The sequence below is a fragment of the Melanaphis sacchari genome, unplaced genomic scaffold, assembly GCF_002803265.2.
Source record: "Melanaphis sacchari strain LSU unplaced genomic scaffold, SCAv2.0 Contig12_pilon_pilon, whole genome shotgun sequence".
Taxonomy (NCBI): domain Eukaryota; kingdom Metazoa; phylum Arthropoda; class Insecta; order Hemiptera; family Aphididae; genus Melanaphis; species Melanaphis sacchari.
The window spans coordinates 2673727-2696592 of record NW_020270527.1 but is presented as its reverse complement, the minus strand read 5'-3'; the positions used below and the strand labels follow the sequence as shown (position 1 = coordinate 2696592).

Here is a 22866-nt window from a genome sequence, read left to right as displayed (position 1 = left end):
TATAATAAATATTATAACGTAAAATATATATTATGACGTTTGAGTAATTATAATATCATTTTGTATTTTAAATAAAATACGGTTGACGTACAATTATTTACGGTTATGAATATCAGTATCAGCAGTACATGAATCATAAACGGTAAAGGCTTCATGGTTACGTGGCATTGTATATTGTTGAAAAAATACTGCGTCCAATCTTCCAGCTAAGCGTCATCTGCAAAAAAAAACAAGCATTTGTAGTCTTAAAAAAATAAAAATCTTATATTTACACGGATTTTATTTTATTTGACAATGGTGTTATTGATTTTATTCACCCGACCAATATATGTATAGAGGTAGGTTTTAGATTTTTACGATCACGGTTTCTAGTCTCTTGTGCACACAAGAAGTTTTATTAACAGCTGATGAGACACGTTTTCAAATGAGTAAAGGAACTTTCCAACTGGTGTTGACTAAAATGCATATAAACTGTGGTATTTTATGTCTGTGTATTTTATTCCAGTCTGCATGTCAATTGGAATATGAGTTTAAGTACTAGAATATAATTCAGTCCGTAGTAAAAAAAATAATAGGATAGGTTGAAACTAGATCGATCTATTTATGACTTGGTTCTAATAAGAAATGTTATAGAGGCAAAGACAAATAATATCAAATATTTATTAGAATGCAATAAATAAACAAAATTGTTTTAAGTTCCAATAAAACGTAGGAATATTTAAGTTACAATAAATTTTATCACTGCCCAATTACGTTCGATATTGTATTAAATACATATTACAGTTTAAAACTTGAAATTAGCTATATCAAATTAATTATTTATCAGATGTATTAATAATTTACGTGTCATTATTAACTTCTCGTCGTTATATCATTAATATTATATTTTGTTGATTACAACATGGTGTAACATTTGCTCTAGTAATTAAATTCAAATCGATTTTGATATACTTAAGTACTTTCGTATACACATACCAAGATAAAGACTAACATCAAAATCCACTTTGTATTTAAAGTGAATAGTAATTAACTACAATAAAATCGATTTGAATAACATAAACTTGATTTGAATAAATACCATAATGATTAATGTAAAGATAATAATTAAGTCATAATAAATAACTTAATAAATAATAATAATGAAAAAATATTCTAATCATGTAGACACGATTATGAAAAAGTTTGAAATGGACAGTCCAATGTAAACGTGTAATATAAAATAACAATAAATTAAAAAATGAACTAAAAAATATTTAAAAAAGCACGAATAAATGGCATACTCCCTATTATTTAAAAAGATGCCAGAAAATCGCCATCACAGGAGCAAGAATTGGACAAAACTTTTTAACCCACTTATACTTCAGAAGTAAAAATTCAGCATCCACATGCAACAAATTCCTAGTTGTTTTAACTATTAAAGATATAATTTAAGAATGTCCAAAATTTCAAAATGCATTTAATATCTGACCAACTATACAGATGAAGTTCTCAATAAAGAAAACACCTCAAAAATTCTATAATACGTATTTCTAACCAAAATTAATATTATTAATAAATTTAAAAACATCTATTATAACCAATATGCTATTGTTCATTTTTTTTATATTTTACCAAAATGTATGTATAGTATATGCAAGGCTAATAATTTTCGTCGTTAAAGCCTATTAAAAAAAAATTAATAAAACAACGATAGTATCTGTACGTGACGTTTGAACTGCTACAACAAAACGTTACAAACCCGCTTTAAATAATGTGTTTTCAATAAATTTTAGTAAAAATTCATATCATAATAATATATAATAGAACAAAGGTTTTCAAGAACAATAAATTGAACAATATTAATTGTACAATGTATTTAGCTATAGAGTTTGACAAGCGCTTGTTTTTACGATGGCCTTCATTGAAATCACGAAAGGTTATTTCAAAGAAAAACAAATTGTCTCGTAAACCATAATATATAGTTGGATTTAATTTTTGAAAATACTTAATCAATAAAATTCCTAACCATTTAAAGTAGCCGTAGAAGGTTTTAAGAATTGTGATAATTAACTGATTTCAACTTTTAAATCTCTATATTTTATTTAGTCTTGAACGAATAAAAATAAAACATTTCGTACATAAAAAAAATTACAAAAGTAGTACGAAAATAAGAATATTAATACTATATTGAAAATTCATGCTTAGAATTTAATATTTTTTGTAAGATATAAATACTTTTTCTAATATTGCGAGTATGTAATTTATATTTTAATTTAATAAACTCATTGACATTTGACATTGACATAATTAGTGTAGTTAAACAATGATGGCGGTCTGATTCGTAAAGAAATTTAAATTCCATTAAATAGTAAAGTTAATCCAGAGCTAGAGGTTTAATTTAGAATCTTATTCAAAAGTTTTGTATGATTTCGTTCATTCTATTATAAATTAAAATTATATATATATATCTTCTATGCTCTATAATATATAATAAATATGCTTTTTGCAAAAAGTTTTATTCTTTTAATTTAAAATTTAAAAAAATAAAATGATAAACTATTAGAAACAACTTTGAACAGAACAAAGTTAGTAGAATCGTTATTCAAATTTAAAATTATTAAATAAATTATTGTAAATTTCCAAAACTTATCATAGCATATAAAATTAAAATATTGCCCAATGAATTAGATTCAAATTTAAATAATTTGACATTTAACCTAAAAATAATAATTATTTTAATGCATATATTAAACAGAGTTGCAACTGTTGCAAGTATATTACAGAAAATAAATTCGAAATTGTGACGTAAATAAATTAAACCATGACTTAAACTAAACATTTTTATAATTATAATTAGTTAAATAAATATAAATATAGTTTTAAAATTTAACAATAAAAACAGAAAAGGCTGAAATAATTCTTTCGTTAATCTAAACTAATCTGCTAACACGTAGTAAATATATCACAACTATAATGATAGTAAATATTTAACATAAAACGAAACTACTCTTTATTTCTATGATGCAATGTATTTAAACTTGTATTAAAATTAAAACTATAAAGTAAATTATACATTTGAAATTTAAGTTTTATTAATTTAAAACACATTTAATACAATTAAATTAAATAAATTATAGTTTGTAAATAATTTTAAATGATCAAATAATTATCTGATACTTGATTTCGGAACTACCTTTCATAATATTCTAATTTATTTATTTTCCAATATTTAACGCAATTCACGTAAAATATTATGATATATTATAATAAATTAAGTGTTTGTGGGCCCAATTATAACGATATGCACCAATATAATTTACATATAATATTTAACGTTGACTATGTGTCTATGTAAAAAATATCCTTTAGTGAAATTCGTAATACCTCTGATAGTGAACATTAACACCATGCGCTTGAAAGTGTTTTTAAATTAATACTAATGCATTTCATCGATAATGTGTTTTGTCTGATACAGTGACATTGTTTTTATTTATAACATTATTCTGTTCCATATATAACATTCAACATGACTTGTTTTTTTTTTTTTTAATGTTAGTATATGTCCTTCAGTCTTGTCTATTTTATTTGGATACAGTTAACAGTTAAATTGATCGGTGTGATATTTGTTTTTTCGTTCTGGATCCTACAAGGAGCTGATATTCTGTTAAGTACATAGTATACACAGTATGTGTGAAAAAAGGTTTATATGTTCCATACTTCACCTTTATAGGTTTAAAATAAATATATTGATTGTACCATTAAATGAGTTTTTCTTCGAATTTCCCAGCGGTGTGTAAAATGAGATGCGCAAAAATGATGAAAAATAAAATAGTAACTATTCTGTTTCACCAAAAAATGTATGTATGAATGAATTAACAATGTTCAACTTACTATTTGATCGTTTTTTTATTTTTTGAAATTTATAATGTTATAATATCATTTTTTTCAGCTAATAGTATATCCATTCCAACAATCTGCTTTAAGTATTTTAGTATCAGTACTTTTTATTTTCAGTTGTAACAATCGATTAAACTTAAATATAATATTATCTATTGACTGTTACTGCACATATTATAGAAAAAGAAAATAAAATTTCTAAATAATATAAATAATAATCAGTCTTTATTTGTATCATAATATTAGTTATTGTATGCATTTTGTCAGTAAATGTGGTCCATGAATTTAATTATAATATTATGATGTTATTACTGTAGTTGACACTACACTGCCTGGTAGGTTTATTATATAAATATAGTGCAAGTTAATATAGTTGTTATAAATTACTAAAATGTATAAACTATATTATAAGAGTATGTGTTTAAAAGACTAAACCTAATATTTTCATTGAGGATAACGAAAAATTTATTTATTTTCATAGTATACCGATTGCATATTTTTTAAGAAATTTCTTTTAATTTGAGAGAACAACATTATTATAGAAGCACTAACATACTAATGATAAAAAAAGTTAGCCCTCGTTATAATTTGATTGATTCAAAACATGTGCCAATGTTTGGAAAATTAATAACAAAATTGAAAATAGTTATAAATTAGATTTTATATTTAGAAAATTATTATTTTTACTTTTATGAATTTGATAAGTTTTCCTCCAGTTCTCCTCTAACTTTTTTAGATTCGAAAAATGGGACAGTATTTTTCGATCGAACAAAGTTGTTTATGAGAAGAAGGGCCATTTTAAAATAAATGATGTGATATGAGAAAAACTTTGGTTACCTATTAATTTTTAGCAATAAATACACTTTTTACGTATCGTAATACATAGATTATATTTTAAAATGTCTGAATACACTATTATTTGTCCGATATAAATACAATATATACATATATTATATATATTTATATATTTAAAATTCAGGTTATTTTGATTAATTATTTAAAATATAATTCACTCATCCAACTCATTTTGAGTGGAGTATACCGTAACATAATTACGTAATTAATGTTTATTAATTTTTAATTCATATATCGTTTCTGTTTCATAAAAAAAAAAATAAATACAAAATTTACATGTAAGAATAATTTGTTTTATTTTTATTTGTGTAGGTTCTTATACGTAGCGTGCTAAATCACCAATGACAATGAAACATTTTTTTCTCAATGTTCATTGGACTTCAAGATTCGTAATATATTGTTTGAGTATTTCAATTTCAATGTATTGATAAAATGTAAATAGTAATTCATATTTTTTTGTGTTATAGATAGTTAAAAATATTTATGTTTAAATTAAAACTATTCATACATTGTAAAAAACATTACTATTTTGCTAAAAAAAAAAAAAACCTAGAAAATTTTACATTTCGTGTGATTTTAATCCAAAATTCTCAAAACCTCCAGCTGCACTATGCATTTATACATATTACATTAAATTTATCATGTAACATATCATTTTATTTCTTAACTATAAAACCAAATATCTATGACATATTATTTCGATATTACGTAATAATATGGTTTAACAAACCTTTAATATTATTCTTCGCATTAACTTGGTATAATATATTAATTTTGTCTCCATCTCAACTCTCTCGCTATCCCCTTCCCCTTTTCTACAAGTGACAGAAAATGCAATTGAACTGTTTTTGTGAAAACTAAAGGCACACTTTGGACGATATCCAACTCAGGTTGGCCAGGAAACAATGCGCTTATAAGCCGTGGACAGACGATACGACCTATTGTTCTTAAGTGAAAATCAGTTGGCAGAGTAATATCGCACACGATTCCACAAAGGTCATAGGAGGTAGATTCCTATAAATGTAATTTCGGCCACGCAATCTATTTTCTCTATTTTATTTAATTAACCAATACTTCCGGAAAATTCCAGAAACCAATTTCACATAACACCGTTTAAGTTCTTAAAAGAGGATTATAAAAACCAATTGAATTTAATTGCCATGGTGAAAAAAAAACAGAACCACTCAAGACGGTTATTATTGATTTAATTTTGTGTTATGTTATTTGACTATTTAAGTAATAATAGTAAAGCTCGTTAATTTCATTGTTTTTTTTTTCATTTTTATTTTTATTTTATATTTTTTTTTATACATACCATAAATCACAGTCATATTTAAATATCTTTGGTTAGTCTTTACTTGTAACATATAGATAAACTAGCAAGTTCTCAGCTTAACTTATTAACTTAATACTTGTGTTGTAGTCAAATATTTATTTCCTTTTGTAGTTATTTTAATTATTACATGTTGGTTCTCTTCATTTTCAAACTCTTGACAGAGATATTATTTACGAGAATGTGACTTTTCACAAAATACAAAATAGAAACTTAGGCAACACCAAATAGTTTAAGACAAACTCTATTTTTGAGAAGTCGTAAACATTTAATCATTTAAAACTTAAAAGAGGTAGGTATATAGAAATTTAATGTATAGACGACACAAGCGTAAATCTCAATTAATTCTCATCTTTTGAAGGATAAAGTAAAATTGAAAATTAAATATTAATTTTTAAGGTGAATAGAGTGATTGAGTTATTTAGTAATTATTTTAATTTTACAACTTCAGAACCACCAAACTATGCAAAAAACTTTTTTCTAATGTAAAAATTGTTCATCATTGTTTTTAATTTAAAGACACCGTGGTGATCTATTGAACTTATGTGTATTGCATATTTAAAAAAGTTTAAGTCATTGTGCTTTTTAATTAAATTAATACAACAACTTTTATTTTTAACAATTGTCTTTAAATAGTTAAGTACTTATTATTATTACATTTTTTTTTTTTTATATACTTTTTAAAAGAATTTTTCTAACCATCTTATCATTTTTAAAAATGAAATGATTCGTATCATATCAAGTCTGGATAAAATTTAACCTACATTTTAATATAATGAAATAATAAATCATCTATTATAATGGTCATCTTTTCAAAAATATACTATAATGTCTTATTTAATATTATATATAAACAATAAAGAGTATACTATATTATAATAAATACATACTTAAATTTATTATTCATAAATAAAATAGCTATTGTATGTGAATATAATGGAATATATATAGGTACGTGTATCTACCTAATTGATATTATTCCAAAAATAATTACACCTAATAATTATATTCATATGATGCATTAACATAATATAGTATATTTATTCATTTAATATTTTCCTTGGTTATCCGTGTATGCAAAACAATATGATTACTATAATTAATTTTCAAAACTATTCTTTTCATTTAAAGTTTTTTATCATTAAATTGCATAGGTACGGTAAGCCATACACTAAAGTACTTAAATCAATAACCGATCACATAATGGATGAGAAATTTGATTTAAGTATGCTAATATAATTTTTAGTCTAGGTCATAAAATATCATATGTTTTAAAACTTAAGACTATACGAGTATTCCATTGCTTTTATAAAAACAATAATTTCTTAAGTTTGGCTATTATATTTGAAGAAAATGGAGGAAGTGAAATAATGAATATCTAAATATAACTGTAACACGATCTTCTACACATTTAATGAATGCTATATTGAAGGTTTAATGATGGATATTTGAGTAGATACAACCTACTATTCGGCCGCTGAAAGCATGGCCATGACAGTAACACAAAAACGGTTACCAAGGTCGATATGTAGGTGGTGATGTTGTCGGTTAAATAAAATTTTCAATTTTATTTGAGCAAGCGTCCAGCATGTAAAAAGTAGAGCCCCCTACTCTAAAAACGTAATAGTAAGTTAATAAATATGATGTAATAGATAAACATTATTGAATAAATATCTATTTATTAAATATCGTATATTTTAAATATCTAATTATAACTTGCTGATAGATATTTATATCGATCAGATAATCGAACATGTTGTGTGAATCCACCAACTCCTTTAACGAGTCTAGTGCCTTCAGATAAGTATCGCAATATATTGGCGTAATCTGTTGCCTGGAGGGATGCCGCTCGAGTAATTCTACGAAGTCTACGTTTCCCGTACTGGACCCAGCTTCTTGATCGCTGTAGCCAACCGCATCGACAAGAGCTGTTTGCGCTGGGACAGATGTGGGAAATGTAGACATGATCGACGTGACTACTGATGATGTACCAGTGCTGAGGTGGGTATCGTTTAATGAATTGTTTAAGTTCTTGTAGACATCGATAAATTCCATCACGTCCATGTGGCACAATAACTGAAGAGATGTAAACGGTGTAATCCTGACACATGTTTGCTACTGATTGTACGAGCATATTGCTGTACGACGTCTTCAAAGTCTTCCTCAAATGTATCAACATCTGAGTCACTTCTTCCGCTGTCGGAACATTCACCTCCGCCCAGCAATTCTGAATATGTTGATGAAGTCACTTTTTCGGATTCGTTATATGAAAGTCTCCATATGTGTCGGACAATAAATCCTAATCAATAATAGGATCGTTGCAGGATGGAAGGTATTTTCCTGTTGGTGTGTTTCCGAGGTGTTCCCAATAGCCTCCAATAGGCCCACTACTTGATCCGAGTCAGTCAACAAATCCCTTTTCACGTGTTTGGCTACATATTGAGTCACGTTCGATACTTTGCATTGCATCAACGTGTCCTATCGTTTTTCCCTTTTCAGTTTCTTCGACGATTCCTCTTCCAACGTCGTTTGTCTCCTCGTCGCTGGTCGCTCCTTGGTCGAGCCACTCGGTCCAATCGATTGTAACGCCAACGTTTCGTTTGGATGAACCATAATCACGTCCATGTCCATCATGTTGTTGTTTTGTGTGTTCGTTTCTTCGTTTTGCATCGTTAAACATTCGAAATCTGAACTGAACATTATAATATGTGTTACCGTAAGTCAGCCTTTAGTAGGTCTTACTAATAACAATATAAGCTCACAAAATAAATGTTCTACCAATATATTGTATCATTGTAACATAAACATTAGACATAGTTCAATATTAAACTGAACTCATCTAAATGTTTTTCCTTTTTATTCTTAATAATTATAGTGATTTGTTAATTGTCTTTTAGATTAGAATAATTAAAAATATCTAAACGTATATACAATTTGAGAATGATTATTCTGAATTATAGATTATTATATATACCTATTTAATATTACCTAAGTGTTTCTGAGTGTGTGTATTTATTCAAAAGTCATAAATTACTATACAATATTATTTTTATTTATACTTATTATCACATGTATATTGTACATTATTATTATTATTATTATTTTACTAAGACAATCAAACATATTATCACAGAATAGATATTATTAAATTACAATTAACGATTGACCTATCTCCTTTAAGCTTAGCTTGTATTAGAGATAGGAAGTTATTGACTATTATTTAATAATTAAATATTGAATAATAAATATAATATGAACAATATAAACAAATAATAAACATAAAATAAAGTATAAACTAGAATTAATGACATCAAAGAATAAAAATAGTAGTTAATTATTTCTAAATCCATTACTAATTAAACAAATAACGCATTCATTTATTTTGGATCTTCAATGGCATTTTTCATTATTATTAATTTCAAATTTTGTTATGAGTAAGAATTGAAAATTTAGTTTTCTATGTGACAAAGTTATTTTACTTAAGATAAAATATACTTTTCGGAAGCTATTTTTAAGTCCATCGATAACATATTACAGTATTAAAATATTTATTTATTTTTTTTTTTTGTTGATAACATAAATAATACAGTTATTAAAAAAAATTGGTGAACTTAAAACTGTCCAAAAAACTTTGTATAATTGCATATAAAAATAAAATAAACTGATAATTTAAAAACGTTCACCCATAAAAATGACTATTTAGTAAATGCACTGTGAGATTAAACAATTTTAAAATATTTCCCATCATTTTATACTGTAATAGTTGGTTATTATTTTAAGTAAATATATATTATTATAAATATTTATTTTTTTTTTTTTTTGGAACTTTACCTGGTAAGTGAACACCGGTGTATTGTTTGAGCAAAATTTACCACGTGCATTATTTCTTTCTTACTTATTTATCTAGAAACATAAAGATGGGCCACTGCTGCGTGATAAAATGTAACCACGCAATGTATTAAATCATTAATGCGTGTACCTAAACTTTACCTTCAGAGCTCACGATATTTCTTTAAGTTAAAAATAATATTATTATACAAAAAAAAAAAAAAATATATCGACTAAATAAATAAGAAATTTAATTATTTTAGCAATTTATGTTTAAAAATAGAGGTAGATAAAAGTATATTCTATGTTACGGTACTTTCATATGTATATTTTTAGATAAGTATAACAATGATAGTAATATTAAGAGATGCATAATTATTAAATATTATCATCAAAATATACAACAGGAAAAAAATTAAACTTTAAGTTTTAACATAAATTTTACAACATTAACATCAATATTTGTTTATATTTGAGTATAATATAATAATTATAATAATACATATAAATTATATAATATACATGTTTATCCGTGTTTTTGAATATCGAAGATTTTTTAGATAAGCTATTGTTCGTGATCACTCAAATACGATTTTATTGATGATTCATACAAAAAAAAAAAAAAAAATACCTAATAATAAAAATAAAAATAAAAATTGAAAATTTCAATTGTAGACAGAAAATATTTTATGAAACATTCTTGTACAAATATTTTATCAAGAAAAAATAATATCGCTGACAAAGGAAACGTATCAAAACGATGCTATTACACGTTGTATAACTTGTATACGAGTTATGAGTATGATATCATAATATGTAACATTACAGTTACATATTCTTTATTATACTATACATAGTCTTATACATTAAAAATAAAGGTATGTTTTCAGATTTGTGGGTAGATTTTAAGTTGTAACTGTTGTAAACAGAGCTATGGTTTTGTTTTACAGTTATGTGTTTTTTTCTCTACAGATACTTTTTTGGGTAATAAAAAAAGATTAAAAGTCCCGTGTTTTATATTTAGAGACAGGAAACTTTAAATTATATGATGCTTTATAAAAATATTATTTAAAGAATTTCTTTACAGTTTCCCAGAATTCCTCAAAACTATCATAACCTATTAAAAACTACGTAGGTAAAAGAAAAAAGTAATTAAGCTTAATATAAATATTACTTTGTTGAACTTAAAATAAAAATATGAATATTTAAAATGTTAATAGGCATATAATTTATCAACATTATTGAAGTAAATTGATATTTGTTCAGAATCATATTTTTCATAAGCAATTATTTATTGATGCATTCACATACTTATAAATTATAATATATAATAATTCAAAATTACTAATCGTGTCAAGTTTAATGGTAGATGTGAATTTATAGTAATTGATGTTTATTATAATGTCACGTAAAGTTTTTGTTTAGATTTATGTTTATTTTTTTAGATCTAAAATTATTGTCTTTAAAGTAAAACTCGTTTTTCCAGCACATTTCAACAATGATCAAAAACTATTTCGTTTAAAAACATAGAGAATAAATCGATATGAATAAAACAAAACTGTATTTTATCAACATTTATTTTTAACACCATTAAAAAATAAAATACTATTTAGATAATAATTTTGTGTAAATTCACTCAGTACTCGTATTTATACAGTGTTTATGTGAGGTTGTTTATCATGGTTTACTAATATTATTGTTATTTTTACTTTTGCAAGTTTATATGAGACAGAAATTATTATAAAATTTTTAAAAACACAAAATTTACTATAGTTTATTATTTTATATTACTTAATCGTAATAGTCATTTTCTATAATATTAAATTAAGTTAACATTTTAATGATTTACCTCGGTATTTATTTAATTTGATTGCTTTATTTTTTCTTGTAAATAAATTTAAAATTGTTGTTAAATTAACTAATATTGCTAAATTATGAGTTCAATCATATTAAATTAATATCAAAAATGTATTTAAAAGTAATTTGAATAAGAATTTCAATGTTTTAAAATATTAAGTTTTTAATTTTTACCTTTTTTATGTATGATAAGTACTGTTGTAAATACTATATATTATTTAAATTATATTTTTGTAAATTTTTGTAATATTACTATTATATATTTGAATGTTATCATCATATAAGAATTTCTGGTATAAATAATAATAATTTTAAAATTTAAAGAAAAAAATATATCCAACTTTTTTTAAAAATAAAATTTTTTTAAATTTTAAATAATATGATTTAAAAATGATTTCAGTTATACCCTATATTATTACATAATATTTAATACATTTTGTAAACTATTAATTTAATATTATTTTGCAAAAATATATTAAATCCCATGATTTACTATCTTTTCAGCATATTTTATAATTATGTTTTCATTGTCAGCCTAACCTAGTTTCATTAAATATTATATTACACAATATCTTTTGATACAATATAATTCAGAATTTACTAGTTACATTCCATTTGAATTTTATTTAATCAAAGATTTGTGTTATATCTACCCGATTTGAGATTATTAATTACAGATACAGTATATTAAATTTTGAATAATTCAAAATATTTTTAGTGCAATATGTACTTAATATTTTACCGTAGGCGTATTATCACATCAAGAACAATCTAAACTCAAACCATATAAAATCGATGAACGGCGCCTCATATAGACAGACATGGTACACTAGTGTGCTTAGCATAAAAAACGTAACTACATTTCCTCGATATATTTTTCATCATAAATTGACGATTACAATAATTGTTCATTTCTAGATCAAATACTGTAGGTATATTTATCAATAAATATATTATATGTTAGAAGTAAAGTAGAAAAATAGAAATGTTATATAATTCCTGAATAATAAATTATAGAATGATAAATAATATATATAAGTTGGAAATATATGAATTATCACATAATAAGGCATTTTATATGATATAACAGCAATGTTACACGTTAAAAAATAGTTCTAGTGTTATTTAAAAATAACTAAATAAAAATTAAAGGAAAAATAATTTAAGAGTTGAGAATTTAGTTAAAAATTACGTCCAAGAAATGTTGATATATATAAAGCCGTCTACCAGCTTTGGAGTTTTACACTTAATTTATTATGTTAAGCAATTTTTTTATTATTTTGTATGTTGAGTATAATACTTAATTATAACTGATATCCACCTTAAGCTAAAATTATAAGTGTGCGTATTCGGTAAACAAGATATACTACACTGTGGAGTTTTTTTTAGTTGTATACAATTGTGCGTAAGGAAAATATTTATTTATATATTAGGTAGGTATAACCAAAACGATAAACTAATAATTAACTATTTGAAAAATTGTTAATACTCAAATCATAAAAAGATAAATATTAAATGAGAATTATTATCGAGTGCATTCTAAATATTTATCATTTCAATAATTGAAAATAAATTAATTAACAGATGTCCATTTTTATAATGCACTATGTGAATTTTCAATAATAAGTACTCGTAATAAAGTAAAATTAAAAATAAATACTAATGATTGTTTTTATTTTTTATTTAACTTTTAAAAAACTCAATAACATAATATTTATGTTTACGACATGAATATGCTGGATATTGAATTAAAATTTCTGAAAAATAAATAATAATTTATAATAATATTATTCATATTTCCCAAAAAAACCATGATAATGTGTTAAAAAGCAGAGTTTTCACACAGTCGATAACATAATATAATATATATATATATATATATTTTAATGCAAACAATACCAATAATTTGATAATCTTACTAAAACTACAAAGTCCATTTATGCAAATTAAATATTTTAATTAATAAACTATAGCAATATAATATATTATAGACTATAACCATACATAAATATTATTGATTAACTATTTTATTTTCATACATTATAAGATATATGTATGTATATGAATTTAAATTGTAATGTTCTTTTAAAAATATATATTTTTTATTACATACACATAATATTACGTAAAAAAAGTATGATATCTAATTGTCATGAATTTTAGTTGAACTAAAAAAAACCTAAAAAATCTAGAATCTAAAACAAAACTCTGACACATAAATAAAAATTCCTACCAATCATGAGCTCACATTTTCTATCTAAATTACAGATTATTTTAAGTTGATTTTCATTTTCAAAGGTCTTAAAAATCAAAAAGGATATTATTATTACAACTAAGAAAGGGTTTAAAGGTTTAGACCATAAGAATAAGAAATTCGTTTAATTTTCGAAATTACTAACAATAAAATGGAATACAAAGCTTTTTATCGTATAGTGTGCGCAAAAATCATAAGAACCGATTATACTTAACTTAATTTTTCTTTAGCTAAAGTATAAATTGTAATTTTTAAGTGTAAAAAATTTAAGAATTCAAATTATTGAATACACTTATTATTAATTATGAGCATAAAAAAATATAAAACGTATTAATGAAGATTATATAATATAATGTTATGTAATGAACCCAAAAATAAAATTCAACTGCAAAAATCCAATATTAATTATAAGACGTCATTACACTCATTTATTTAATATAATTGCCAATTAAATTAATAAGTGTTTAATAAAATATTTTTCATTAATATTAGTTGATTTAATGATTTTATTTGGTATTTTTCAATATTTAAAATATGTGTATATATTAAAAATCAAACAATATCAAAATATACAGCTTTGTACCTTTATAAAACATTAAAGTCCTTAAACATCATACTGTTATTTAAACTACATCTATATTGATGTTAAATATTAAACATATTTTTGGTACTATGGTAATGACTTTTTATTTCAATATTAAATACATTTGTTTCTCATAAAGGGTTCAAAAATCATACAGATTTTTTTATAAATAGTTTCATATTAAAATAAATTTTAGATAGTAACTCATACCTAGACACTTGAAACCAGCAGCAAATCCATATACTCTCTTCTTAAAATATTACTATAGGAGTGTTACAAATAAGTGATTTCCTATCTCTTATATTGAATCACATAAAATGTGCTTATTGTGTATTGTAATAACTTATAACTTAACCGACTTTTTGATTAAACTTGTTTTTTATGCAGGATACCCACCAACATTCTTTTTTGAAACTTCTTTACCATACTTGGCCGTTGTAAAAGGTTTTGAAATTTGTCATTATGTAATTTTCTTTATTCACTTGTGTGAGCATCAAAGCATGCCTCGTATATTTTTCTGAGTACTTTTCTCTCAACTTCTCTTTCTTTTGTTTTTTAGATTTTATCAAATGTCAAATTCCAAATCCCTATAGGACAAGTGAACGTATTTAAGTTAAGGACGCACTAATTTTTAGGTTAATGAAGAAAATATAAATATTATGTATAAAATTTACTATTTTTATATAAATAAATAAAAAATACGTTTTTGACTAATTAAAAATTGTCATTACAAATCTGGAGAATTATCCTACAAATATTTTTGTACATTATATAATATAAATGTATTATTTTAAACAAGGCGATTTTTTTATCAAACAATACTCATTACTTAAAAATGTATTGATATTTTTGAAAATATTAAAAAAAAACTAACTTAAATAGTAGTATTTAAATATAACATATACGTACTTTATCTTAAAATTGTACATAAATAAATTCATAAAAAATATGATGGTTAAAACAAAGATATATTATCTGAATTCGATGTGTCCGTCATAAAATAACAGTATAATGTACAAATAGTTTAATAAATAAATTTAGATTAAGTGTACTTAGTTTTGATTTAAAAACCAATAATGGAGATTGTTTGAATTATTAAAAAATCATATATTATAAAGGTATAAATTGAATATTTTAATTCACATAACATTATAATATACATTATTCAAATGTATATTTCTGTACCTAAAACTTACTGTATTCATGATTGTTATTTATGGTATTGATAGTAAAAATTATATATAAACGAGTTTAAATATCAATGCAATGTCTCGGGTTTATTATTTAGATTATGTACAGTGTAAATTCTATTTTAATTTATATTTTTGATTAATAGGATATACTCTTTCATTATACATCATAAATTAATAAATAATATGTATTAATAAGTATTTTAGTATCTAAAAAACCTGTAATCTGAACTTAAAATCGACTCATCATTATATATAATTTAGAACACATGCTATCGATTATTTTATTTTTATTAAAACTATTTGTTATAAAGTTGCCATTTGTATTATTATTATTAACTACAAACTAAGAAACTTAAATTTTTTAAATAATTATTTTTTATATGTAATACAGTATTTAAACATGTTTATTATATTACAGTAAAAAATTTTGATTTATTTATATTGTAATAAAGTTTTTAAATTATTCCAGAGATTAATACTACTTTATTTATCTTTATGCATGCATAACACGTTTCTTTAAAGAGATCAGACAATAAAGTGTATAATCCTAGTATGACAATAAATCATATAACCGAAAATGAAATGGAATCAATCATTCGAACCAATGCTTGTTTTTGAATCAAATATAGGTATATAAATTGAACTGATGCTACGCACTATTTTTGTTAAATCTATTGTATCGTTGTATAGAGTATATTTGGATTTTGATCGATTGATGTAACGTGACGATCCATAAATATTCGTGTATTTTAGATATCGAATTTCAAAGGTTTTACAAAGATATAATACGATTTTCATTTTATTTTAGTCTTATTAGACAACGAATTTGATATAATAAAAAAAACTACATACATTATATTTCTAAATTAAAAATTTAATTCAAATAGTACTATGTATTTATGTATTATATACTTATTCATAAAATATATAACTAAAGAACGTAACTAAAATATAGTTATAATTATTTGTATTTTATACAATAAAAAGAGTATTTAATATTAATTGTAAAATATACTGTTTTATTTATATTAAGTGTACAATATTTAATAAATAAATGTTAATTGACACCAGTGTTCAAAATTACTCTATGTTTAACCAAAGTAAAAAATATTACATTTCAATAAAATATAAATGTACATATTTATTGAATTTGTCTATAAGAAAGAATGAAGATAATGTATTATATATTTTTATAGTGAAATAAATAAAGTTTGACTAAGAAAAAACTAGTTGTTATAATCTATTGCATTATTCTTACAATATTAATTTAATTTACCTTTATTTATTATGTTAATTACAAAATATATTTTGAATTATTATTATACATGACATAACTCGCCTACAAACATAATATTAACAAATTAATTCAATCAAATAAAAACATAAATATTATCGATTAATCATTTAGTTTAATTGTCCAACACAAATCGATACTATCAGACCTTTTCCAGTTTTCAATGGTTAACTTGATTCCAATAACATTTTACATTTTTCAATTTTATTTTCATTCTCGCATTGACAAAGCTTATATAGATTAAAAGATTAATATTAAGTTATATATTTAGTATAGTTGAGTACCTAATGTATTTTTATTTTTTTTTGGTTTTAGACGTGGTTTATCAATCACAACCGTACAAAAATAATTAGAAAATGTGCGAGTATGACTGACAGTCTTAAAAATTGTACGTTGGTAACGGTTCTATAATATAAAAAATCAGTTGCCTATATATAATATATTATTTTTATATTAAACATAATATTTAATGGAATTTCGCTTTGGTATTATCGTATTTATATTGTAATGTAATGCAAATTGAGTATAACAAATGAGGTCTATAAGCTTGGCACTACTAAATCAAAATTTTGAAGTCAAACTATACTAAAAAATAAGTAACCAATTAGTATGATATATAACAACAAAATCAGAATTTATAATCTAAGTCTTAACCTCTAAATTTGTGTTTCCTTTTCAGGTGCTGAACAAAATTAATTTTTTCTACAAAGGGTACTGAGCTGGTAACCCGAATTAGAAAATTCCTTATACATATAGCATAATTTCGTATGTGTACAATGTATATATTTAGTAGGTACTAGGTATATAAGTTTGACGAGTTATTTAAAACTATTTTGGTCTTCTATCATACTAAAAAAAATAATATAATATTTTCCTGTATTCATACGATTGAATTAGTTACATTTTTTACTGTTTTTAAGTATGTGTTTTTAAGAAATATTTCAATATAAAATCTTTTTATAAATTGTATTTCACAACTTAATTAACACAAGTAACATTGCATAAAAAATTAATTTTGTACCAAATAAATCATTATATAATACTATAAAATATTTTATATTTTAATAATTTATGTTATAAAAATCTATATAATAAAATTATACTATTCATATAGATCTGCACGAAGAAATGTTTATTATATAAAACGTGTATATTATTATAAAACGATCGTAGCAGCATAGCTAAATTTGGAAAACAATTTAAAGTAAATCGAAATATCAGCCAAATCATTATCATTAATAATGAATTTTTACTGAATTAATAAAAATGCTTAAATGGACTAACAGTGTTATCAATGCATCGGAACATAAAATTAAATCTCGAAGACAAACTATTTACGTTTTAGTAAAAAAAAAAAAGAAAGAAAGATGGACTTTATATTATGAATAATATATTTAATTTAATTTGATTGATTACTTTGTTTTTAAAAACTATTTTTAAAGCATTGATTTCATTTAATTTATAACAATATATTAATATAACATTATAATCTATGAACTTTAAGAAACAAAAAAATAATGTGGAGTAAAGCCCCCCCCCCTCCCCTATTACGATTATAAAAACGTATAATCCACCCCAGAACCAATTCCTTATTACGTTACTGATAAAACTTAATTTATTTTGATAGTTTAATTGTTTTTCTTTAATAATCAAGGATAAGTATTAATTCGTTTGTTATATAATTACGACTATTACAAGTATACCCATTGTTATAAGCATATTATATATGCCGCAATATATAAAAATCTTAGTGAAATACAAGTTATATAATTGTAGATAACAATAACCCCATTACATATCTTTCCTATGTTATTCAAATACATTTTAAGAAGAAAACGCATATTTAGGGTTAAAACTTAGATTACAAATTACCACGAATTGGTTATAGGTACTATTTTTATTATTATAATTTGACTTAAAAGTTTTAGATTTGAAGTTCCAGGCTGATAAGTCTTAAACAAATGTCATTTAATCTAAAAATAAGAATTTATGTTATCATATAATGACTAAAAAAGTGGGTGGGTAACATATGTATATTCGTATGGCATGTGTTCAAAGGTATATTTTAGATTCATTTAAAAAAATAAAAATATTATTGATGTACCAACTAAGGTCACACGGGTAATTGTTCAACGTCTAATCCGGTGACTCCGTTATAGTCGAATATTGCACCATCGTGTTTCTTGACCCTTACCAGGTGAAAAAAAGTAATTGAACTTCGGCTAATTTTTCGGCTTTTGATATAAGCGATATAGGCGAATATCATCACACCGTTGAGGGGGGGGGGGTTGACAAAAATGTTTTTTTAATTTTATTTTTATTAATTTTTAAAATATTAGATAGCTATTTTTAATTAAAATAAATAATTTTCGTATATACCTACAACTTTTTGAACATACCTAAATCTATTCGAACAAATAACCTTTCTAACACTTGTTATTCGAACATGATCTTCAAACACATGGCATTCAAAAACATTACAAAAAAAAAGTTGCGTAAACCTTACAATATCTAAAATATTAAATGATGACATTATTTTTTTTTTTTGCACCCATTGACACAATATGTTCACAAATACTAAATTATGTTCTAAAAACAACGAATCATCGTAGATGAAAACAAATGCAAAGCAAACAAGAACGATGCGTTTTGAAAATTTGAATTAACCAAAAGAATAAAAGTTAATTTATGCGCATATCATTCATATTTGATAAAAATATAAACAATATCATTCGGGATAAAATTTTTAGTATAACATAAAACACATTCAATTTTTTTTTTTTATTATAGTAAATAATATTTTTTAACGACATCACACGTGATTCATATATATATATATATATATATATATATATATAAAGTTATAGTTACAATCCCGTATTGCTCGACCAACATATGTTCCAACTACAACAAACAGGATAAAAAAGGATCTGCTTTTGACAGAATTATAAAACAGTTATTCTACAATGTGGATAATGTGGAACTTTTGTTGAAAAACAATATTCGCAGTACTTGAGTGTATCCTTCATAAAACAAAGCATACTTGGCCGAGCAAATTTTAATAATAATAACAAAAATATCAAAACCAATTGAGTTTATATTATTAATAAATTATAATAAATGCACGTAATTACTCGTATGATTAAAATATATTATTGTTAATCTGTTTCGCCGATCTCTTTGTAATAATCAATTCAATTATTTTATCCTAACTTATTTTGACTATCATCAACGCTAAAATTAATTAAATTTAAAATTAATTAATTAAACAAACTTAGATGATTGTACCATCGGTTAAGTAGCGACGAATCAATGACTATGTGACTCGTCGTCTGGTTACGCGCGGCATCACACGCATTTTTCAAATGCTCTCGTCTCTACGAAAACGGTGTGTACTTGTCATACGTCATTATCAAACAATTTTGTATAGGTACCTGTCACGCGAATATTGTGATGTAAAGTGTTTCGGACGTTTTTACTTTACCACATACACAATATACCTTCCATATCTACCATTATATTATTATGTGTGCAATATCATGTTATATATTATTATGAGTACGTCGACGAAAAAAAAGAATAATACACCTTTCGAACTGCATAAAAACGTTTCAGGGGTTGAGATAATTATTTTTATCGTATTTTATAATGCCAGTTTGTATACTAAGGACCGAATAATATAATAATATAATACCTGAGAACATTTTGGTAGGATTTTGATTTAAATTTTCAAACAAATTACATAACTCGTTGCCAGTAGGTATTATTATTTTATATATGCTTAATATACGACACCCAACAAACCAATGGCCACGTATACAACCTGTGCGGTTTTATTGTTTGTAAATATTAATATATTATATTGTTCACCATAAATAATAACGAAAATATACGAGTCCACCTTACTACGACTACTCTAAACACAAGTTTTCAAAAAGGGGACATAAGAATGGAGAAGGAATTACAGAGATTTACCCACTTTAAGTGATTCTCAAAAACTAAAATCTCTACGTTTGAAGAGTATTATTATTTTAAATCTAACCTAGTGATGTTGGAATAGTTAGTTTTTAATTTAAAATAAGATTTTATTTCGCTTGTATGTTTAGGATCAATAGCAAGATTTTATATTTAACACAGTATATTATTTATAACGGTATTTAATAAAAAATTGAGCACATTTATTGTTTGTTTGTTTTTTTTTTTTTTTTTTTTTTATTCTAGAAATATTATATACTTTTAATTATTGTTAATTCCTTGTTAGTTTGTAAATTACATGCTATATGTACCTATAAATATTTATTTTATTGTATAATAGATAATATTTGCGGAAAGGGGTGTGACATTTTTCTTGTATAATTAAATAGGTACCTATATTAGTTTTTTTTTTTTAATAAAATTGTAACTCTGAGTGTAATTTAGACCAAAAAGGATCCATTGGAAATTAAATTCATTCATATTGCTCAAAATTAGTCTTTTATAGCTGAATGATAATAATATCATTGAAAATTGTTTCCAGTTACATATGCAATACGATACTATCATATGCTTGTGGAAGTGAAAAATGCGATAGGTATCGGTCGATAACTCTGTTGGACGTTTGCAAATTGATATATATATAAAATTCTAGTCTGAGCACAACCATACATATTACTATTTCTGCACACCTATATAAAATACGATGATATTGTGATCGTAATATTTATCAGTAAAAAAAACAAAAACGGACAGATATTTAGTCAAGATTCGAACAAAATAAATATATATTTAATTCAAAAGTGGATAGGTACCAAAATAAATATACATATTTTAAGTATCTAAAAAATAAAGGAATAGATATTCAAAGTTTAGTTGAGGGAAAATTTGAGAAGCACAAATTGATCTCATTTATTATTAAGTTATTGTTAGTTTTTTACTAACACGTAAAAAACTATTCTCGACCAAATATTTTAATATTTTAGAAATTTTGTTCTAAACTCTTCATTTTCTAAAAAAAAAAAAAAAAATAATAAATTAATAAACAAAATAATTTACTACGCGTATTGAGTATCATTTATAATATATCCTATATTTAATATTATAAATTAGTAAAATTATAGTTGTAAATATCTAATTGGGTTAGATATATTATGTTCGTATTATTACGAACGCACTACTTATTGATGTTTGTTTTAATATCTTACCTTTTTAATATTATTTATACCTACTGCGGAATGATAAATTCTATTTTACTATTTATTAAATAGATTAGGTGAAACACAATTTAAGTTTAAACTTGTGTATAATAATTATACATACCGTACGTATACAGAAATATAAAATATTTAAAAATTAAAAATAATATAATTGAATTAAACATTATACAATAAATAAATTTATAAAAATATTGATTATATTTACAACACTAATTTTAGATTAATCTCTCGTTATAAAATGAAAACAGGTATGGTTTTTTTATGCCATCACAAAATAAAAATAAAAACATAGATATATCTTGCATCATATATTTTATAATATACTTAATGTATAGGTTTATTTATATTCAATTATTTTAAATTATATTCAAATAACAGACTAATATATTGTGCACCTATAGTCTAAGCATAGGTTTAAATTATATTGAATGATATTATATGATATTTTATATTATGTTTAAATAACGGAATGCCACTAAAAATACTTCACATTACATAATATACAAACCCTCCTAATACAGCTCTCAAAAATTCAATATTATTTTATTTTGCCTACTTATTCTTACATTATGATAATCATTCAAATTATTTATAACATGTT

The 22866-nt window shown here is 23.4% G+C and overlaps 1 protein-coding gene across 1 annotated transcript in view; it reads right to left on the bottom strand.

Moving 5' to 3' along the window:
* The window catches only part of LOC112591208, a 62742-nt gene that overhangs the window by 27141 nt on the left and 12735 nt on the right, over window positions 1-22866 (bottom strand). The window contains exon 2 of the mRNA XM_025334953.1: window positions 92-217. Coding sequence (XP_025190738.1) covers window positions 92-155 — 64 coding nt within the window. The 5' untranslated portion in view covers window positions 156-217. The remainder of the gene's footprint in view (window positions 1-91; window positions 218-22866) is intronic.